Consider the following 22,064-nt stretch of genomic DNA (forward strand, 5'->3'; position numbering starts at 1 on the left):
ATTTCTGCATTTGATACGTCTCTGTGTTTGTGGCTGTAGTAGCTGTTGCTGTTGTATTCAGTGTGTGTGTGTGTGTGTGTGTAAGACTGAAGGGGCTGGAAAAGCGAAATCTTTATAATTGTAGTTGGTTGCAAAGTTGCAGAACGAAACAATGAAGAAAGTGTAAACAACAGCAGCAGCAACAGCTGCTACTACTTCAAGCGCCGTAAATACATTTACAATCACTGGGACTCGTGTATTCAATCACATTCAGCTCACCTTCTGATGTCCACAAGCCCGATAGTTTTGAAAACTCAAATTTGTTGTCTTCATGCCGATTTTACACACCAAGGATTGACCAACACTCTACGAGACAATATACAACACAATCAACTAGACCGAAAGAAGTAAATCACCACTTGAAGGATGCAATCACAACCTATATACTGCTACGTAACCTAGTCATATGATAGTACACATATAATTCTGAATATAGAACAGCTTCCAGACTAATCCCCTCTTCCGCATAGAAAGTTTTGCAACACCCTCTGCACTATAAAAATGCAAATTGGAAAACCCCCTCAAGCTTTTCCTATACACCTCTTTCTTTTCTTCTTTCCTCTTCCCCATCATTATGTACAGTTCTGTCGTCATTTGGCACGATTGCCTCACTCCAGAAGAACATATTGACCTCTATGGCCCTGATTTTAAAATCGTCCTAGAGGATCATGTTGCTGCATCACCAACAAAAGCAACAATACCAACAACAACAAAAACAAAAGCAACAGCACCAACAACAAAACGAGCAAAGGCGCCAACAAAACGAGCAAAGGCGCCAACAACAAAAACAACAACACCAACACCAACACCACCATCAACAACAACACCAAAAGCAACACCACCAGCTGCGTGGCCCACCACGAGTCGTTTACCGACTCAAATCTTTGAGGCTTGTTGGAGGAAGCCTTCCCCACCTTTTGAATCAGCGCGTGCGGACGATCTTGTCCTCACTTTTGATAACGACGCTGAGGCTCACAAGACGTTGTTGAGCCAATTTTTGAAATATAAGGGGGGGTATTTTGCTGGGCGAGTGTTGTGCAAATTGGACAACATGTTGCTTAATCCCATCTGTTGTGACTCAAATAAGATGATGCCATCGAAACTCGGTATTGACTTCCAGCGTGAATTGGAACAACTACATGGTATATTGACAAGAAACACGACGATCGAAAGTGCAAAGTGTTTCTCCGAAATGGACTTCTATGCGCGGTGTAAAGAAGACCCGCGAGGTGACATGGAAAAACTTCATCGCCGGCAAAAAAGTATCAGGTGGGGGTTATTTTATCCAACAAGTCCCCCGGAAGAAGAGTTGGAGAAGGAAAACACTGTTGTAATCACCAAGGTATCGGTTGACTTACCATTGATCAAGAATGACGTGCAGGAGGTGACGTCAAATCAACTTCCAACCCGTGAACGCGGTGATTTTGAAAAGATGGCTTCCACAATAGCCATCACCAAATTCAACAATTCAAAAGATGCATTCTTGCAAATAAAATGCATGCTACCTGCGACCTGGCAAGGTGAATCGCCAACAGAGCGGGAGCCACCTAGCATCATTATTAAAAGCGAAGTTGGAACTGTTGCTAGATTGAATTGGGCACGGAAAACGAAGTGTGAGAAAAATATTGCCAGATTGGCTGCTTCGCTAAACCAAACCGAGTCTGACTCGATGAATGACAAAATAAGAACATTTAAACAGCTACAAGCTGATTTCTATGTCATGATAGTGTCGATTTATTGCATTTCCGCTTCAATGTTAACCCACCCCGATTTTTACCACGACCGAGAGATTGAAGTGGCAAAGTATATCATGAAGTACTTTGCCGCGATTGGAGAGTCAACTCGGAAGTATCACAACTTAATCAAAGGAGGAATGAAATACGTGATAACAATAAACAAACAGTTGGAGGCGATAATCAGCCAATTATTACCCCACATCAAAGAAATAATTGACGTAATTGCTGACTTCCGTCCATTCGCTGAATCAAACCAGTTGGTTGAGGGTGACAGCCACCAAGCGGGGAATAATGATGTCACTGGTGCTGAAAAACCAAATGGCGTGGATGCCATAAAAGAAGAAGATACCAGCGCCAAATCTGCGAGCAAGAAAACCAAAAAGAAGAGGAGATGGAACAAAAAGTAACGGGAGGTAGCACGACAAAACTTCAGAAGTCCCAGAGATGATAGTGGTGCAGGATCTACACGAGAATTTCCAACAACACAGAGAGGGAGGAGTTCTCAGTCAATTAGATGGCATGTCTTCGTTTCTGCCTTGATTGAGCCTTCTATTCTGCATGTTGATTGTGATGAAATTTGCGAGATGGATCCTGATGCAAGATCTACATGAGGATTTTAAACAATACAGAGAGGGAGGAGTTCTCAGTCAATTAGATGGCATGTCTTCGTTACTGCCTTGATTGAGCCTTCTATTCTGCATGTTGATCCTGATGCTCTTTGTTACCACCATTCATTGAAGGGATGTTATAATGATAAAAAACGTTACGAAAAAAAAAAAGGAAGAAAAACATATGAAAAGATTCAAATTATAAAAAAAAAAAAAAGATAAAATAAACGTTATTTGATATGCTGCTTCGTCTGCCTCGGTTGTCTTTTGAGTTGCAAATTGGTTTTGTTGGGGTTTTTCCTCGCTTTGATGGTGTTGTGTTTTCGGCTTGCTGCGAGTTGATGGATGCTGGTTGCTTATGGCTGATGTGGAGCTGCTTTAAGCGTGCAGATGCTACTTGATGTTGTGATGTGTGTGTTTACTTATAATATGAGATTAATAGTTGATCATCCTCTCACCTCCGCGCTTCTCTTCCTTGCTCTCTTGTAGCCTTCTCTTCATCTCTTATCCTGTGTGTGTTGTGGATGAGACTTCAAGTCGAGAACCGGAGATCCTTTACCTCACAACAGCACGTCTGGTGGAAATACATCAACACTTCGAGCATGCTCATCTTCTCTGGATGCTCTTTGCTCTATAGTTGCCTCAAGCTGCTAAAAGGAGGGTCAGAGCACTCGTCACGATGTCCCCCAATCGGTAGTAATCACGCCGGTGCTTGTCTCAAACATCGCGCAGACCATCATCCATTGACAAAATGAGTATCGTTCATATGCAATTTTGGTTTGAGCTGTGCAGAAATCATCTTGACGTTTTGTTAGCCAATGGCGTTCCATCCATGAGTCTTTGGCTGCAAATCATTGATGAGCCTGTATTTCATGTTGCGTAATCTTGACTTGTGATGTGTTGCAATGGTGTGTATTATGTGTACGAAATTGACTTCTCAGACGACTGGTTGCATGAAAACCCACCTAGGACTCCCTGAAGTGATGATTGCAAAATACACTCTTATATTCTTATGTGTCTCGACCCCTCGACTAAATCCTCTTCCGTCTTAGACCCTACGCTGGACCAAGTTTCGATGCGTTCAAGTCTTTTGCCACGTCGAAATGCTTCAATCCTTTGATTCTGGTGTTCATCAAGCACGTTTCAGGATCGATTAATGGGTATCGGCGAAGCCTCAAAGACAAAGCTCAAATATAGCTTGACACAATTCTTTTAATGCTTTGAGCGACACTATCTCTTGTTCAAAGTGCATTGTTTCTCGTGAATCCTTCGTACGTGATTCTGACTTACATGCGACAACTTGAAAGTAGGTGTGGTCACTCCATCATCCAGTTTTTGAGAATTTCCATGGCTAGTTTTTTTATTTCCTTTCCCGGCAAATGGAAATAGCGGCTGAGGTGGTCTTTAATTGCCGGTCAGTGTCTGAACCTGCCGGTGGTGCGTTAAGTGATGGTGTGGCATCTGTAGTTGCTTGTGAAGAGGGTACCATAAATATACCCATACCCGTAATTATGAATACTTTGAATGCAGTTACCTGAGGTTGAAGCATCCTATTAGACGAATACAGCTCAGCAGCGAATGCCAACTTTGTGGAATGTGCTGTAATGTGCTGTAATGTGCTTTAATGTGCTGTAATGTGCTGTAATGTGCTTCTAGTGTCCTTCGTCTCTTCCTTGTGTGTGATTCCACTCGTGACACACAAGTCATTTCCCTCTGTAGATGTGCCTAAACAAGTATATTCCTAAGGCTGGAGCACCCTTATTGCCTCTGCTTAAAGGGTGCCCCATGCGTATACTTGTGTACTAAGGTAAGTGTTCATAACAACTGGAAGGGAGCGGGCATTGAATGGACAAACAAAAAATCAAAATGTATTATTTTCTCTTTTGAGAGACGCGTCACGCTAAAACAACAAACAACAACTTATTTAACGTCAATATCGACAATGACAATCCCTATCAACGCAGCAGAACAGGCTTACTTAGATCTCTGTCAAAAAATTATTGACGAAGGTGAATTTAGACCAGACAGAACAGGAACCGGTACCAAGTCACTTTTTGCCCCACCACAGTTGCGTTTTGATTTGTCCAATGACACCTTCCCTTTGCTCACTACTAAACGAGTCTTCTCCAAAGGCATAATCCATGAACTTTTGTGGTTTATTGCAGGCTCTACTGATGCCAAAATTTTGAGCGAAAAGGGTGTTAAAATCTGGGAGGGTAATGGTCTGCGAGAATTTTTAGATAACTTGGGGTTGAACCATCGTCGTGAAGGAGATTTGGGGCCCGTTTATGGATTTCAATGGAGACATTTTGGAGCTAAGTATCAAGACTGCGATACTGACTACTCGGGACAAGGATTTGATCAATTGCAAGATGTCATCAAAAAATTAAAGACGAACCCTTACGATCGAAGAATAATCATGTCAGCTTGGAACCCACCTGACTTCCCATTAATGGCATTACCTCCATGTCACGTATTTTGTCAGTTTTATGTGAGTTTTCCAGCTGCTCACGGCCAACAAACTCCGGTTGCAAACACCACCAAACAAGCAAAATCATCGAGTAGACCGAAGTTGTCTTGCTTGTTGTATCAGAGATCATGTGACATGGGCTTAGGTGTTCCATTCAACATCGCATCATATGCATTGCTCACAAAAATGATTGCTCATATAGTAGACATGGACTGTGGTGAGTTTATTCATACTCTAGGTGATGCTCATGTATATCTAGACCACATCGATGCATTGAAAGAACAAATGACAAGAAGTCCAAAGCGGTTTCCAAAATTGGTTATCAAGGAAGACAGAAAAGAAGAAATCAAGACGATTGATGACTTTAGATTTGAGGATTTCGAGATTATTGGATATGAGCCTCATCCTGCAATCAAAATGAAAATGAGTGTCTAAATTGGAGGTTAGCTACATTTGGATAAATGTTGTTATACTACAATGTCTGTTCAATTCAGATTCAATTCAAATTGTGCAGTTCTTACTTTATATTTTTTTTTTCCGACCTATTTAACAATATAATCTGTTTCCTCTATGCATTTCGAAGATCAAATATATCAAGATCCCAGTGCTTGCTTCGAGATGTTTGTTTACGTTTTTTAGACGGTTTGCTGACGTTGCTGCTCAAAGTTGAGAGTGGTTTTCTCTTGCCACTCTTGATGCCTGATATTGCATTGTTTTCCGCATGTCTGTCCGGAGATTGATCCAATTCGATGATTTCATGTGCATTTGTACGTGAAATATCCTTCTCACCCGCTTTTGATTCAATAGATTGATCATGTACGTCGCCCTCTGAGCCAACTGTTGGTGAGTCCTCTTTGATTTGTATTTTCTTCTGTCTCTCCTGTTTGGAATTAGCAGGTAGACTCAGCTTTGGTGACGCAGATCTCAATCCACTTCGTCCACTAATGGTTTCGTTAGGTATTCTCTCTGTTTCGGTTCTCTTGTCTTTGTCAATTTCATCGCCCAGACTACACCTGTCATTACTCTTCTCCGTTATCTCTTCATCTTCAAGGTTGAGCTTAGATTCAAGCCTCTTGGAACTGCGCGTTCTCAGCTTTGACACATTTCTCCCTGTCTTATTATCCATGATAGCTACCTCTGCCCTCGCTCCCTCTGCAGCGTTGTCTTCCTTCCCTGTCTCTTTCAAGTTGCTATTACATTTCAAGCTATCTAGAAGCGCTTCGTAATCCAGCATATCAGGTATTGCAGATGTCAGCTTTCTTGCTTTCGGCGTTGACTCAACTTCACCGCCGTTTGATTTTCTAGTTTCTGATTCCACCACGAACGACGATTCATGGCGACCAAACTCGGTCAAGAAGTCACTTTTGTCCACTTCACCCTTCTCCATTTGTTCTCCAAGCACATCGTTCGTTGTTGGGCTATTTGGACTCTCTGTACCACAGACACTACTGTCGCTATCTTCATCAACGACGATTGTCCGTTCCTTGGCAAACACACCCACCTGTCTCATGTCCGAGACATCCTCGGAATCCAGTTCATCCACTGAAATTGCCAGAAACTTATCAGTGAATGCATGCTCGTCAGCTCTCTTGAAAAATTGTGGAATTTCAAATGCTTGGTGTTCGATAGACCCCCGATTTTTTAGATTACCAAGTTCATTCTTCCGGGCAGATGAAGTCATTGGCGATTTTGAATTTGTAATAGGTGCCTTTTCTGACGCTTGTCTTGACATCAGCGGTCGTATTTTGTCATTCTTTGCAAAGACATTTTTCAATCCCTTACTAGCAGCTGAGGGTTCGTCTCCACTGAAAAGCAACCCATTATCGACGCGTATTCGCTGCAATTGCTTCATACTAACATTGAAGCTGTTTACCAAATTCTTCTCCACTAACTCTAGTGCCGTCTTGAGTGAGTCATTCTTCCGAAGTCTAGAAATCTCATCATTTAACTGGGTGACTTTGTCCTCAAGTTCGGTAATTCGCAATGACAAGATCCCATTGCGTCGAGTAAGAACTTTGTTTTGAGTCATGCACTGCTGCAATTGTGATGAAGTTGGAGGTTCACCTTCATGGGAAATATCTTGAGGCACTGTCTGTGAAGAGGCATTGTGGATGGTCGATCTTCTTGATGAATCGCCTCCCAGTCCTAGGAGATCTGCTTTCCTTGCCATTTGCGAAACTAACTTTGTTTGACGGGTGTGGGGAGGCGGAAGGACGTGTAAGATGCATTTCTCGAAAGTGTAAACAACTCCAAAGAAACAACAGAAAAAAAAAATAAAAAATAAAACTACATAAACAATACCTTGAAGAGACTATATATATATATATATATATAGAGAGAGAGAGAGAGAGAAAGAGATTTATCTGTAGCCACCAATTTGTATCACGGCAAAACAACACCTTAACCCAAACATAATCTTCCTTGTCTACTTGTTCTTCACCATGGCAAGACAAAACACTGCTATATATCAAAAGATTGCTGAAAAGAGAGCTAATTTGGAACTCCTACGAGAATTCAAAACATTAACTGACGAATTAGCCAACGAATTGGAACTGATTGGCGACCGATTGGAAACAGTGAGAGATGGAACAAGTAGTGTTGCCTTGATCCTTTCAAACTGGCAACGCATAATCCAGTCTATATCATTGGCCTCGTTATGTTTGTTGAAGCTGACAAATGGCCCAAGTGTGGATCGAGACGCGTACCCTGAGCCATTAATTAGGATAAATTTAAACGAAAGCGACAACAATGAACAAGAGGAAATCGTAGACGAAGAACAACAAGAAGAAAATTCAGAAGAAAGTGGTGGTGCTAGCTAATGTTTTCATCATCAGTTTCAACATACGTCTACTTATTTCAAGCTAGTCTTGACTTGCTGTTCAACCAAGTGCACCCATTCCTTGAATGACTGATTGTTGAGGCGTTTCTTCAACTCATCGAGTAAGCCCTTGTTGAAATTGGACACAGAATGACTCAAGCTACCATTGGATTCAACTGTCTCGACTAGCTGGTTTAATTGGGAAATGACACTGGGTTGTCTCAGTAGTGTTTTGAACAAAATACTTGATTCAACTTGATGCTTCACCACTTGGTCAGAGCCACTAACTCTAAGCGTAAATTCGGTTCCTAATGTTAATAGGCGCAATAGAATAATATCGACAAACTCATGAGTAAACTCCTTATTAGAAAACGTTTGTGCCACGTTCAAAGCATAGAAGAATCCTTCATTGTTCAAGAACTTGGGATCAATAATAGTTAGCAATTCGATAAGTAGCGATTCAGGCAAACGATGGTTACTCGACAATGCATCGAACACATTCGCTGCTAGGGACCCAGATTCGGATTTGTCAATACCTGAATTTATAAATTGCTTAACAAAATTGGCTTGTGTAATGGCAGCAATTCTTCCATCTCCAGCAACTGCATTGCGAATTTTGATTTGGTAACGCACCTTCAACAATTCCTTATCATACCTTTCCTCCGTGTGCGCACCAGCTGCACGTGCTGCCAACTTACCCAAAGCAAGTTGTGTCAATTGATTATCAATCAGTTCAGCATTATATGACTCGGCCAACGCCAATGCTTTTGATGCCTGTGCAAAATCTTCATCAATCAAGTATCGTATCCAAGAAACATTGGACGTCAATTTGGGATTTTCTTGGAAAAATTGTAAAAGAAAGTGCTTGTAGTTGGAGAACCGCATCAACAATTCCTGGATTTTGCCATTCTTGATAAAATACTCGTAAACACTAGCAGCAAATGGATAGCCATATTCTTCAAAGTATCTCCCGTAGTTCAAATTTTCATTTGCTGTCGTCTCACTCTCTATGTCCAATACTCTTGCAAGAGACGCGAAATCGTGGTATTTTTCAGCAATGACCCTCGCTTCATCGACTAGACCCAATCGCAACAAGGCAGAAGTCCACCCGTCTTTTCTTTCATTGTATAATTTGCTGTATTCTTGATATTCGCCTTCAATTCTCTTCTCCTTTGTAAACCTGATCGCATTGATATAAAAATAGTCCAAGATCTCAACGATACCATAGGCAGCATCTTTGTCGCTGTTATTACCCATAACAAAATCTTGAGTAAATTGTGACTCGATATTTTTGAGTAAGTCGGATTCAAACAACCAAGACTTGCCAATGTCTTGATTGTATTTCACACTATTCAAGTACGCACCATCGTAAATGGTTTTAAGCACCAAATGAGAAGTTGAAAGTCCCGTTGCCGATAGTTGATCAAGGAAAGATGCCAACACTTCTGATATATTTCCAATCTCTGATTTGAAAAATATTCTGGGTTCAGGTACAACCCTTTCAAATACCTCCAAGTACGGCCTATTCGTTTCAAGATATTCCCACAAGTTCAAAGCAACATTCGCCTTTTCCAAATTTGTAACCACCCCAGCAATCATTTGAGGATCATCGGCAAAGTTTCTTTGGCAATATACAACTAATCCTTTGAAAGCATTCAACTTGAGCTGAGTCAAATCTGTTGTCATTGGAAGCGTATCGGGCAAATACAGCGATGTTGAGCTCAAAATTTCCTTTATGATGGAAGCGACGGCACGATGTACAACAGATCTATCGACATCTTGCTTCAAATCAAATGAAATAGCCTTTGAATCAGAAAAGAATATCGCTTGCTCAATATTGGATTTAACAAGCTGAGCTGGATCGTACGGGGTCTCTTTTTTGGACATTTCCGGAAACTTTTCCACCCTCAAAACACCAAAGTTTTCGGTAATCACTATAATGGAGGGGTTTGTATTCGTGTTCTGATTTTCATACCCATATCCAATAAGTTTTGCCTCTGGATTGAACCGGATGACGTCTTCCCAACGTGGTTTTGTGTATGTGAACGTGTCCTTTGGCTCTATATAAGTCGTATCCAAATCAGTCATAATCACTGAGTTACCAACAATAACAAAAGCTGTTTTGCAAGGCAGCGGTAAGAATAGCCGAGGAGTTGCTGCATTGTCAGCAGCGGCATGTAAATTATGAGAGCCAAAGTATAGCGCTCCTGACTTATCTGCACGAAATGTTGCCAACAACAATGCACCACTTGATCGCACCAAGGCAAGAAAGTATTTATCATCCCTCATTGGCCAAACGTCTAAAAACTCGGTCGTACTCACTCTACCAGGGTAGGCATCTGGGTCCATGGTCAATGTTTGCTTGAATGAGGAGGACTCGTCGATGTATGAAGCCGTCAGTGAGGATAGCAAATAATACTTCACTGAGTGTATTGTTCCGGCTGAATTTAAAATAAGAATGGTTTGCAAGACGTCGTCACTTTCAGCTTTAATCGATTTTATTGCCACAATATCGCCTTCATTGTGTCTAAAGATTTTCGAAAACAACCCCCTGCGTGGATTGGCCAATTCTATCGATGACAATTGTGGCTTACTCTTGTAGTCTCTAAGCGAGATAAGAATACACCTTTGCTGAGAAGTTGCGATGGCTACTCCAGCTGGTTCGACATTTTCCACCAAGGTTACGCATTCGTTGGGATAAAGGTGCAATTGCAACTCCAAAGACTTGTCGTTGATCAATCCCAAGGTTGGAGCATGCTGGACGCTTTCATAAAACTTAACAAGTCCAGTAATTGAGTCGATCATCAAAAGCCCTGGATCTTGGTCTGTCCCACTAGCCGGGCGAGTCAAAATGGCCATTGGCAACTTGAACTGTTGCTTGTCAACAGGAAATTGGATTGCAAAGGGGGATGAATCAATTGACTTGTAGCACCACACATAGATGGATCCATCGCTAATGGCTACTGCATAGTTGGACTCTGAATCTGAGTAAGCAGTTGAGAACGACGTGGTAATGAAAACATTGGGTAAACCTGGCAATCGTGATACACAATAGTTTTTATTCTTTGTGAGCTCCTCCGCATTGGATGTACCGGAAACCGTTTCTGATTCATTGAACCCTTCAGTTCGAGGTTGGAAAATTGATGACATTGTGATGGTAATGGCCGCCGATTGTAGTGAACTGTGAGAGAGTGTATATATATATGTGTGTGTGTGTATGTGTGTGTCTGTTCATAAATCAATTTTTTTTTTCCAATCCTTCCTCGTGTTCTTCCTGTCTTGAATTTCAATGAAGAAATTTCAGAGGGGAAGGGGGGTACTAACAACGCAATTCCTGTCACCTCACTACTTTATATTACATTTATACAAATGTCCTATACTTTTTGCTTCTTAATTTGTGGCTCTTCTACCTCATCAGCAAAATACTCCTCGTCTGAAATGTATACGTCTTCTTCATCTTCCTCCTCTTCTTCTTCTTCTTCTTCTCCCTCCTCACTTTCACTGATATCATACCTTTCCTTCAAACCCTTCATCTTTCTAGTTTGAAGTTTACTCAAGTCTTGCTTACCGACATGTATTTGAGCAACTTTATCACCCATGAAATCGGTACTGACATTTTTCTTGGTCTTTGCTTCCAATTGTTTTGGCTTTCTATGAGCCTCCTTCTCAACCTCTGGCGCTGGTGTTCTTCTTCTACCAATCTTAAAGTCAAATCTTGGTCCAATTTCATCCAATTCAACTCTGGGCAATTTCTGTCCCGATTTGAACGTCTTCAATCTGTATACTCTGAAATGGACGTTTGGTAAATCCTTGTCATTGTTTGAATCCTCAATCTCTCCAACTGAGAGTGCTATTATACATTGTAGCCCAGCGACATCTTGTAGATCAGTTTCCTCTCCACGATAAAAATCCATAAACATTGACTTTATTTGTTGGTATACGGGGTGACTATCAAATGCAGGTCCATTAAAAACAAACATTGGTTTTAAGCCAATTGTGAATGTGAGCTTCTTGAAGTCTTGTATCAATTTGGGGTCATTCACTATTGAAAGCTCAATCATGTCGTACACCTTGTGGTTAAAAAATCTGGTAAACACCAACGTATTTGGTCTCTTCTTGTTATGCGACGAGAACACCATCAAAGAAGAATCATTCTTTTCAGCAAAAAACTCTAGCTCAGTAGCATCTTCAAATGGTCTGACTTCATTCTTTTTCGAAAATTTTTTTGCAAATGGTTTCTTCAAAGCCATTAAATCACACATGGCGTCATGAAGAAGCTTGTTACCAGTAGAACCTGGAACAAAAAGTGCTGATTTAGTATTTTCAACAAGTTTGGCCTCCTTCTTGGCTAATGCCCTCTTGGAACGAGCATTCTTTGGCTTGATTGTCCTAATCATGGTTTAGTTAGCGATAACTACTGTCTAGATGACTTTTCTGATTTTTTTTTTTTCTTTCTTTTTCTTTTGTGAAGAGATGAGAACAAGAGTTATATATGGTCGAGCTACCAAAAGATATTGAAAGCAAAGGAGGAATACGGTATTTATGGAGTAACATTGCATCAAACTTGATAGTAAGCTTTAGATTGTAGGGCTGTTTTTCTGGTTGTACGCTCAAGAAGAAGCAACAATAACCTGTATTCTCTCCTGAAATTTCTATGTATCGCCCCTTAAATTCGATGGTTCGTTTCAAAAGCGGCATTGGGTGATCTAGTCTATTGAAGTTACATATAGGTTCTCTCCAAGTCATGGTCAGTTGGCCTCTCCTTTTTTGTTTGATTGTTCCTCTATAATCTTAGGTCAGTTGTTGATTTCTCTACTCTATTTGAAATGCTCTCCACATCCAAACTCGAAAGGTGGTTCTCGTCATAGAATCCAAAATCGAAACCTTCTTTTGAATACATTTCCTTTAACATTCTTTTCATACTCAAACCTATCATGATTTAGTAGTTCGCGATCAATCTTTCGATTATGTATGAGCATATTAAACTTTTCTTTTTCTCTCTCAGTTACTTTTTGCGACAATTTTGCAACCAAAATTGTTCCACCAAACACAAGGTTTCTTTAGAATATCAACAACGACTAAGGGAAGCGGGGAGGAAAAGCACCAGGTAAGTTTAGTGCATGACTGAAGCCTGTAGTTTGTTCTGCACTCACCGTGAGTCACTGGAGTTTAGGGTATACAAAACATATAGTTTTTCACGCAATTTGTTTCAAATTTGTTGGGAGATCTATCTTCCTGTTTTCAATGTCCAAGCTCATGACTCTAGGATCTTTGCAGAAGCACACAGCTCAGCGTTCTATCTCTGTACACTTGTTCCAAAAGAAGAGCAAAAGAAAAGCTATAAGCATGATGTATCTAAAAAGGAAAAACAAAAAAAAAATTGAAGGTCCTAACCAGATTCGAACTGATGTTGTTCGGAAATTTGATTTGATTAATCAAAACCGAAAGTGATAACCAAGCTACACTATAGGACCGAAAATTGAGTGACAGTTGGAAAACTTGCCTTAAAAGGTCCTAACCAGATTCGAACTGATGTTGTTCGGAAATTTGAGTTCCAGATGAAATCAAAACCGAAAGTGATAACCAAGCTACACTATAGGACCTGACGACTAAGCCATCGTACTCATTTTCTGGCGAATCGAAAAGCTAGTCTACCCAATTTTGCAATAAGGAGTCACGTTTGCACCTATTTTCACACAAGATTTGTACAGCTTTTTGGACTACAAGTCTCACATCCGATTTGATTTGTAAAAGACAGGTTGTATTTGAATAGCTTTGCGGAGGCTGTGGCTCTCTGCTGTTCATTTTTCTGCTATTCTTGAATATAGAAAGAAGTGATTACCTTCCAAGTATAGATCATTTTGCCTCAATTTTGAGCTATTACTGAGCTGAGCTGTCAAGTATTGAGCTTTCTGACACTTTAAGATTCGTATGGGACAGATAGCGGGGGTTTGAATAACATCTTTGGTGCATTTGTGTCCAGTGGCTGCAACGAGGTGGAAGTAATTCGCAATCGAAAGTGGAGAAACTAGCATCCTCATGCACCTAGATGGTGTACACACACACATACACATTCAATGCCATGTCTTCTAAGTAATACATTGGTCTGGCAGGGTAATGAGCGCTGTATGCTATGTATTATTGGTTGTCATCACAGTGGCTATTTGTCCCGAGGATGTTAGGCATGAGAAAAAAAAAAAGAAGAATCAAAACAGTTCCAACACATCATATGATATGTAACTAAAACAAGTACACTTGCATGCATATTCTTTCACTTGGAAAAGAAGAGAGCGGTTAACACTACTGTGGCGTGCCGATTAACGGACGTGTTAGACCTCGAGTTAAAAAAACGTTGTGTCAAGGTCTTGAGTTTTTGATTCCGATATCGGGTATATAAAATTGAGCTAATTTTTTCTTAGTTGTCTTCCATTTATATATATTTGTAACTCTACGCATCGCCGATCGACTTAAAGTTCCCGCTACGGTTAAAGGTATCCCGTCTGAAAAATAAGGATAGAGAGGGCTTTACGCGGGTCTGGGTGAGGAGGAAGGAATGTGTGAGTGTGAGTGTGAGTGAGTGAGTGAGTGAGTGAGTGTGTGAGTGTGTGAGTGTATTTTTTTTTGCTTGTTTGTTTATTACACAGCGAAAGTGGAGATTTTCTCAAAAAAAAAAACTTTTTTTTTGTGTAAATTTGCGGATTAATTAGGAACAAATTTTGATATTTTTGTATCCTGTCACATGGAGAGAAAGTGAGTCATGTGATAAATGGCACACAAAACACTCTAGTTGTCAAATCAAGGGCATAGGGGGGAGACGGAGTATACACTGGTGTGCTGTCTAAAGAAAGTGTAAGTAGTTAAGGTTCTGTATGAGAAGACTGAGAAGTCAAGTGTCATAATGTATTGTGGTTGTTGTAATTAGTAGGAAGTAAAAGCGGGGTGTCGATATTGTTGTAAAAAAAAAAAAGAAAAGAAATAAAGAGAGAAGAGAGAAAGAAAATTGTGCCAATACACAAAAGACGAGTGCAAAAAAGAAAAAAAAAAGAAAAAGAAAACTTCCATTCGTCAGAGAGACACACAACGGATCTTGAAAAATTATTTACTGTACTTTACTTTGTATATAACAACAACTACCTGAAGAGAGCTTATTCTTCTTGCCATTTCTCTTTACTATACTTGAGGGGCTCGCTTACCAATCTGAACAATGTACAAGACTCAATTGATCAAGAACCAACAACACCAATTGTTGCAATTAAGATCTTTATCTTCAACTGCTAGATGTTTGAAATTTGCTGAAATTCCATTGGCTCCACCTGACAAGATCTTGGGTATATCTGAGGCTTACAACAACGATTCAAACCCCCAAAAGATTAACTTGGGTGTCGGTGCTTACAGAGACAACTCTGGTAAACCAATCATTTTCCCATCAGTCAAAAAAGCTGAAGAAATTTTGTTGAAGAAGGAAACTGAAAAGGAATATACGGCAATTATTGGATCGAAAAACTTCCAATCCATTGTCAAGAACTTTATCTTCAACAACTCAAACAAGGATGCCAACGGTAAAAAATTGATTGATGATGGAAGAATTGTCACTTCTCAAACCATTTCTGGTACTGGTTCTCTTAGAGTTATTGCTGACTTTTTGAACAGATTCTACACAAACAAAAAGATTCTCGTGCCAAAACCAACTTGGGCTAACCATGTTGCTGTTTTCAAAGATGCTGGATTGGAACCAGAATTTTACAACTATTACGAAACCAGTAAAAACGACTTGGATTATGGAAACTTGAAGCAATCTTTACAATCACAACCAGAAGGTTCCATTGTCTTGTTGCATGCTTGTTGCCACAACCCAACTGGTATGGACTTAACCAATGAACAATGGGATGAAGTTTTGCAAATTGTTCAAGACAAGAAATTCTTCCCTCTTGTTGATATGGCTTACCAAGGTTTTGCCAGTGGTAAACCTTACAATGACATTGAATTGATTAGAAAATTGACCAAATTGGCTAATGAAAACAAGATTCCTACTTTTGCCTTGTGTCAATCTTTTGCTAAAAACATGGGGTTGTATGGTGAAAGATGTGGATCAATCTCAATCATTACTCCATCAGCCAACGAATCAAAAGCCATTGAATCCCAATTGAAGAAGTTGATTAGACCAATTTACTCATCCCCACCAATCCACGGATCCAAGATTGTTGAAGTCATATTTGACGAGTCAAGTGGATTATTACCTCAATGGTTGGATGAATTGGATAAAGTTGTTGGAAGATTAAACAATGTACGTCAAAAGTTATACGACAACTTGGACAAATCTAGTTACAACTGGGACCACTTGTTGAAACAAAGGGGTATGTTTGTTTACACCGGATTGTCACCCGAACAAGTGATAAAATTGAGAAACGACTACAGTGTTTATGCTACTGAAGATGGTAGATTCAGTATTTCAGGAATCAATGACAACAATGTTGAATACTTGGCCAATGCTATAAACGAAGTGGTTAAAGGAAACTAAAGGTATAGACTGGAAACGAAAAGGGCTCCCTATTTTTTTTTTAGTTAGGTGGCAAATAGTGGTAACCGATGAAAAAAAGAGTTGAACAGAATCATTGCATCTGTTTGTAAATATACATTCTTCTGTCCCTCTCCGATACAAGGCCTGACTAGACAAAGAGTACTCACTCCAACTTTGGGTAACCAAGTCGAGTATTGAGCACAAATTCAACCTTGAAGAAGCCCACTAAGATTCAAAGAGTTTGAAATTATAGAGAGAGAGTAAAGAAAATTCAATCTACATCCATCTAGAGTAACTATGAAGAGAACAATACAAAACATAAAACACAAAACACAAAACGCAACCAAAACAGAGGTTAAATGTAGCTATTCTATAGCTGTCTTATAGTAGTAGTGTTATTATAACGATATCAACATCCTAGCGTCTTCACAAGAATAAAGTTTATCTCAACTTGATAGATGAAGTGAGTGTTTTCCACATAGTCTATAGCGTTTACACACAGGCTTACATGTACCCAATTTTCTTCAAACCATGTGTGTGTGTGTGTGTGGAACCAATTGATTTTCCTTAACCCTTCAAGCTACCCCCACTGCAAGACTTGTTGCTTCATATCAAAAGAAAGAGATTTGATTTTGTATCCATACTACAAAATCAACACTTTGGACGACGCCCAATTTGGCGATTGCGTTTAGAAGTAATTAGGCTCATATGTATTTGGCATTGATCTAGTTTAGCACTCATTGCAACACATTTGAGGTATGAAAGTCTACATTGAAGTCTAAATGTACTCTAATCTGAAGATGAGTGTGGGCAGTCTAACACGCTCAATCATCGTGACTTGATATCTCTCTTTCTCTCTCTCTCTCTCTCTCTCTCTGGACCGACAGAAGTTACAACCCGACTAATCGACCAGGTCTTTGGTCTGAGCTGAGTGGATATAATACGTTACAGACTGGACAGGCATGAGAGCTTAAACTGTAGCAAAAGTATATGTATACATTTACGTGTATCATGATGCAATGTAGCTAAAAGTATATGCAGTACAAACACGTTAAATGATTTTGGTTGATAGAGAGAAAAGACAGACAAAACAAAAACCCTTTCCAATAGATCATATTCAAGTCATCCAATCCACACCCAAATTCAAATCAAGGCTCCCGACGGCGAACCCAACCCAACCCCAACCCCAGCTCTAGCTCCAGTGCCTTACCCTTTTTCATATTACATATGAGCATAACTAGTCAGCTTAGGAGTCGAGAGAAGGATTCAACCTCCAACAGTACGACCACTTCCACTACAAAAAATACATCTAAAGATCCCAACCTCAGTAACAGTGAAACTACTGATTTTGCTTTTGATCAAACCATCCTCGATGATACCAACAAGATATTGAAAGAGTTGGAACGTAAACTATCTATACTGTCATCAACATCTTCACAACAAACAAACACATCATCGGTTGTCCACAACAACCAATACCTGGGATTAGGCAGACAAAGAATACAGAGTCATGTCTTGAGCTCGATGCTTCATGACGGTAGCAGTAACAACAACAATTACAATGAGTACAATGACCACGAAAAGGCACAACGAATACACAATAGTATACTCAGTCCCAATGAAATCTTTCAAGAACGAAGTCAGTACACCAAGCTCACCAAATTGACATCACATTATAACGATGACACTCTTGTTCAAAAGAAGGGCCACTTGGCTAAACAAAAAGATCGAAATGGGAGTATTAACACCGTTGTGAGACAAAATTCGCTAAACTTGACTAAGAGCAGATTGGAAAGCAAAGGTCCTCATTCGAGTAGTTATGATGATGACAACAACAGACAACAACTTGACGATTTTTTGGGACATGTTCAAAGAAACGATATATACGCATCAGACGACGACGAAGAGATAGAAGAGCAACAAGTTAATGGAGCAAAACACGATGTACTGGATAAAGAAGTTGAAGAAGATGACGACGATGACGAAGACGGGGAAGATGGTTATGATTTCTATTTTTCAGCTGGCAATGAAGCGGATAACGATGTTGATGATGATGACTACATGGACACATTTGATGAGGGATCAACATCGTATCTGGACGACGATGAAGTAAATGGAAAAAAGCAAATGGACTTTCACGAACAAGAGTACGACGACGACGACGACGATGATGATTTGATAGTACCACCATCGCCTCCCAGGTCACCTCCGCGGGATTTAGATCCTACTAAACTATACGGATTATACGACTTTTCAGGACCGGATCCATCGCATTGTTCTCTAACGCGCGATGAACCGGTGCATTTACTAAACGACGATGACAATTATTGGTGGTTGATCAAGAAATTGACTAAGGATGAGAAAATAGCAAGGTATCAAGAGACTAATAATGCAACGATTGACATTGATCTGGATAGAGAGGATGGCAAGATTGGATTTGTGCCGGCTGAGTGTCTTGAAACTCATGGAGAACGATTAGCAAGATTGAATTGTTTCAAGAATGAAGAAATGGAAAAGTTGGTGGAGAATGAATTGCAATTGATTGATCGGAGTGCAAAGGGAAGCAAAACTGTCAAGGCAGTAACATTTGAGAATTTGGGAGATTTCATGGACAGTAGCGACGAAGAGGACAAAGACATCGATGAATACGACGGAGATGCCCACGAAATTACTCAGAACAGTGGAATGGACAATACAAGCACTGGTGCTTTTACTGCAAATAAAGATGAACAAGATATTCGAAAGATTTTGGAACTTTATAATGTTGATTTGCACGAGTTGCATCCGCCACATACACAAGGAACATCGTCTCCTTCATTGCTAGCTCAAGAACAGGAAACTTTGAGTGAAATTTATCCCACCGAAGCCCCATTGATAATTCATAAACGAAGTAATGGATCGTGAAGGAACTGTGGAGATGCTAAATAGACGTGTTGTATCTTGTGATGTAAATAGAGCCATAGAACCAATATCAAAGAATTAATCACCGCTCATAAAAGTGGGAGAATATTTTTGTTCTCGCTTAATAGACACATGCCCACTGGCAAAAATACAAAAAGAGAACAAAGTGCACATTACAAACTCAATCAGCGTCACCCAATTAACTATACACTCTTTTGACTGCCTATATCACCCATAATTAATGCAGTAACCACTCATATAGCCTCGCACATTTCCATTATTTCAAAAAAAAATAAAAAAACAAATCAAAAAATGCATCCCATAAGCCTCGAACACGAGCTACAAAACTTTCAGAATCAAAAATGTCCCACTTTGGAACAAACCATAAGTAATAACCGTCAAGTACTATCCAAACGCAAGAAATTTTTCACAACCGATCTCAAACAATCTTTCCAGTTGATTGAAATTGTCCTAATTGTCATTATTTATCTACGAGATTTGTCATTTTTCAGATTATTTCTACGAAGTGCGATGCATTTCTCCATTTTGAACATCAACCCTGATTACGTTAGTCGATATTACTCCTTTTCCACACATCATGTCAAAACTATGATTAAGATGAGTTTTCGTGGTGTTTTGGCCATCAATTGTTATTGCTTTTTGACGCATTTGATTTTTGGTGTGTATTCAAAGAGTCCTGGAAGTAGTGGTCGCAGTGGAGAAGAAACTGTTGGATTTTTGTATGGTGGGTTGACAGTTCAGTTTATGGGGGAGAGGGTGCCATGTGGCAGGTTGGAGTTGATGGGTTTGGATTTGATTGTGTTTGGAGCACAGTTGATTCTCTTGTATTTGCATGGTGTTCTTGGTAATGAAGAGGTATTCGAAGAGGAAGAGGGGGAGGGGGAGCAAGAAGGAGAACAACAAGAGATTATAGCTGAAGGACAAGTAGCTAGTGGATTGAGTTCAAGAGATGTGACCGAGTCTAGAACAGATGGAAACCGTTTACAAGTGCAGCACGATGGCGGGGACGACATACCATTGAGGGAACTACTAAGCGGTAGACACCTCGAAAATGATGACGAGGTGGTAGATAAGGCTCGTATTGAAGGTGATGGGTACAATGGGAATGTTGAGCTACTCACGATCGATTTACTTGATGGAATCAAAAAGATGATGAAGATTAAGGTGAATATACAAAACGCAGGAGAAACTAGCGGGTTGTCAACATCTTCTTCGACTTTACCGGGTGCATTCCCCAGAGTGTCTAGCTTGGTATAGCTTGTTCATACAATAGAGTAGGAGAGTAGGAGAGTAGGAGGAGGTTAAAAAAGAACTTTAAATTCACAGTGTTGAGTCAGGTGTAAAATGCGCTACCTTTGTTGTCTTTGTAATCTCCAACCTATTTGGTAGCACTCCACCCTCATCCCTCGCACAGAAAAAAATTAAAAAATTACAACATCTGCACACTAGGAGACAAACATCTAGATCATCGCATCGTCCATCCATCCATCCATCCACCCACACCCACATCCACACCCACAGTTCGTAAGAATGTCTGATAATAACATAGTGGGGATAGAGTACAATAGAGTCACAAACACATCGTCCACCGATTTTCCAGGGCATCAATCCTCTGGTGACTTTTCTTGGGATATTGAAAAATTCAAAAACTCATTTGATATTAAAATCACAAATGTTAGCGAAAGAGTCGCCAATTTTGACTTGATCCACATTGACACATCCATCGCTAATGCATTCCGTCGTATAATGATTGCCGAAGTTCCCTCAGTGGCAGTTGAGACAGTATACTCCTTTATGAATACATCAGTTATACAAGACGAGGTATTGGCACATAGAATCGGATTGATCCCATTGAAAGTAGATCCCGATTCGTTGACGTGGGTTGACAAGAGTGTTGATGAGAACGAACGTTACACTGAAGACAACACAATAGTATTGTCCTTGGATGTTACATGCACAAAGAACCCTCATGCACCAAAGAACTCTACTAATCCAAATGAGTTGTATCGAAATAGCAATGTTTATGCTAAAGATTTGAAGTTTGAACCACAAGGTAGTCAATTGGAAAAGTATAAAGATAACCCTGTTGTGCCCACCGATCCAAACATTTTGTTGGCAAAACTAAGACCGGGTCAGGAGATATCTCTAAGAGCTCATTGTATATTGGGGATCGGCTCAGATCACGCCAAATTTTCTCCAGTGGCAACGGCATCGTACAGGTTATTGCCAGTTATTGATATTAGACAACCAATAACTGGCGACTTGGCTAAGAAATTCCAAAAATGTTTCCCATCTGGTGTGATTGAGATTGATTCCGCCACTGGAGAAGCATACGTTGCTGACGCTAGAAAGGATACTGTACTGAGGGAAGTTTTGAGACACCCGGAGTTTCAAGATAAAGTGAAGTTGGGTAGACAAAGGGATTACTTTATTTTCCAGGTTGAATCAACTGGGGCAATGTCACCAGAGGAAATCTTTTTCAAATCGGTCAGGGTCTTGAAAAACAAAGCTGAGTATTTGAGGAAATGTCCAATTGGTCAGTAAACAGCAGTGATGTATTATGGCAATGGAAAAGTTGTGCATACTGTAGATATATATATATATGTATATGTGTATGAATGTCGCAGATGGGAGTGTCGTAAAAATTGTGACAGAAAGAAAGAGGAAAAATAGATTTTTAAAGTTTGTGACAAAGAGAAGAAGTGAACAGCCACACATGATACGCAAGAAATTTATTATCTATAGGACGCAACATCTAATGTAAAAGAAAGAAAACCCTTTTCAACAACACTCACTATCGGACATACTCAACAGTAGAAGTTTCACCTGCAGACTCAAGCTACCGGGTAAACCACTTTTTACATCACAGCTTGTGTATTGGAGTTCCTTCTTCTCCTGCAAAATATCATTTAAACGAAAAAAAAAAAAAAAATAAAAAATCAATCTTTCATCA

General features: G+C 40.0%; 10 protein-coding genes across 10 annotated transcripts; 7 read left to right on the forward strand and 3 right to left on the reverse strand. All coding sequences in view use genetic code 12, as the record gives it.

Annotated features, from left to right (window-relative positions):
- Positions 1-613: 613 nt before the first annotated feature.
- Positions 614-2,182, forward strand: KGF57_004090 (uncharacterized protein; the record flags this gene model as incomplete). Its single annotated transcript, XM_051753576.1, has 1 exon — positions 614-2,182. The coding sequence occupies one exon, from the start codon at positions 614-616 to the stop codon at positions 2,180-2,182; it is 1,569 nt and encodes a 522-aa protein (XP_051607406.1).
- A 2,143-nt stretch (positions 2,183-4,325) lies between these two features.
- On the forward strand, positions 4,326-5,288 carry CDC21 (thymidylate synthase; the record flags this gene model as incomplete). Its single annotated transcript, XM_051753577.1, has 1 exon — positions 4,326-5,288. One exon carries the CDS (start codon positions 4,326-4,328, stop codon positions 5,286-5,288), a length of 963 nt encoding a protein of 320 aa, XP_051607407.1.
- Positions 5,289-5,421: 133 nt separating this feature from the next.
- SGO1 (Sgo1p) lies at positions 5,422-7,023 on the reverse strand (the record flags this gene model as incomplete). The annotated part of the gene is made up of 1 exon (XM_051753578.1): positions 5,422-7,023. One exon carries the CDS (start codon positions 7,021-7,023, stop codon positions 5,422-5,424), a length of 1,602 nt encoding a protein of 533 aa, XP_051607408.1.
- Positions 7,024-7,294: 271 nt separating this feature from the next.
- Positions 7,295-7,672, forward strand: DAD2 (Dad2p; the record flags this gene model as incomplete). The annotated part of the gene is made up of 1 exon (XM_051753579.1): positions 7,295-7,672. One exon carries the CDS (start codon positions 7,295-7,297, stop codon positions 7,670-7,672), a length of 378 nt encoding a protein of 125 aa, XP_051607409.1.
- Positions 7,673-7,704: 32 nt separating this feature from the next.
- On the reverse strand, positions 7,705-10,821 carry KGF57_004094 (uncharacterized protein; the record flags this gene model as incomplete). The annotated part of the gene is made up of 1 exon (XM_051753580.1): positions 7,705-10,821. The coding sequence occupies one exon, from the start codon at positions 10,819-10,821 to the stop codon at positions 7,705-7,707; it is 3,117 nt and encodes a 1,038-aa protein (XP_051607410.1).
- Positions 10,822-11,045: 224 nt separating this feature from the next.
- Positions 11,046-12,068, reverse strand: RPF2 (rRNA-binding ribosome biosynthesis protein; the record flags this gene model as incomplete). Its single annotated transcript, XM_051753581.1, has 1 exon — positions 11,046-12,068. One exon carries the CDS (start codon positions 12,066-12,068, stop codon positions 11,046-11,048), a length of 1,023 nt encoding a protein of 340 aa, XP_051607411.1.
- A 2,807-nt stretch (positions 12,069-14,875) lies between these two features.
- Positions 14,876-16,189, forward strand: AAT1 (aspartate transaminase; the record flags this gene model as incomplete). Its single annotated transcript, XM_051753582.1, has 1 exon — positions 14,876-16,189. One exon carries the CDS (start codon positions 14,876-14,878, stop codon positions 16,187-16,189), a length of 1,314 nt encoding a protein of 437 aa, XP_051607412.1.
- A 1,227-nt stretch (positions 16,190-17,416) lies between these two features.
- BUD14 (protein phosphatase regulator) lies at positions 17,417-19,093 on the forward strand (the record flags this gene model as incomplete). Its single annotated transcript, XM_051753583.1, has 1 exon — positions 17,417-19,093. One exon carries the CDS (start codon positions 17,417-17,419, stop codon positions 19,091-19,093), a length of 1,677 nt encoding a protein of 558 aa, XP_051607413.1.
- Positions 19,094-19,402: 309 nt separating this feature from the next.
- On the forward strand, positions 19,403-20,368 carry KGF57_004098 (uncharacterized protein; the record flags this gene model as incomplete). The annotated part of the gene is made up of 1 exon (XM_051753586.1): positions 19,403-20,368. The coding sequence occupies one exon, from the start codon at positions 19,403-19,405 to the stop codon at positions 20,366-20,368; it is 966 nt and encodes a 321-aa protein (XP_051607414.1).
- Positions 20,369-20,641: 273 nt separating this feature from the next.
- RPC40 (DNA-directed RNA polymerase core subunit) lies at positions 20,642-21,655 on the forward strand (the record flags this gene model as incomplete). The annotated part of the gene is made up of 1 exon (XM_051753587.1): positions 20,642-21,655. One exon carries the CDS (start codon positions 20,642-20,644, stop codon positions 21,653-21,655), a length of 1,014 nt encoding a protein of 337 aa, XP_051607415.1.
- Positions 21,656-22,064: the final 409 nt, after the last annotated feature.

This window comes from Candida theae (assembly GCF_024610275.1).
Source record: "Candida theae strain CBS 12239 chromosome Unknown scaffold81, whole genome shotgun sequence".
Classification (NCBI taxonomy): Eukaryota; Fungi; Ascomycota; class Pichiomycetes; order Serinales; family Debaryomycetaceae; genus Lodderomyces; species Lodderomyces theae.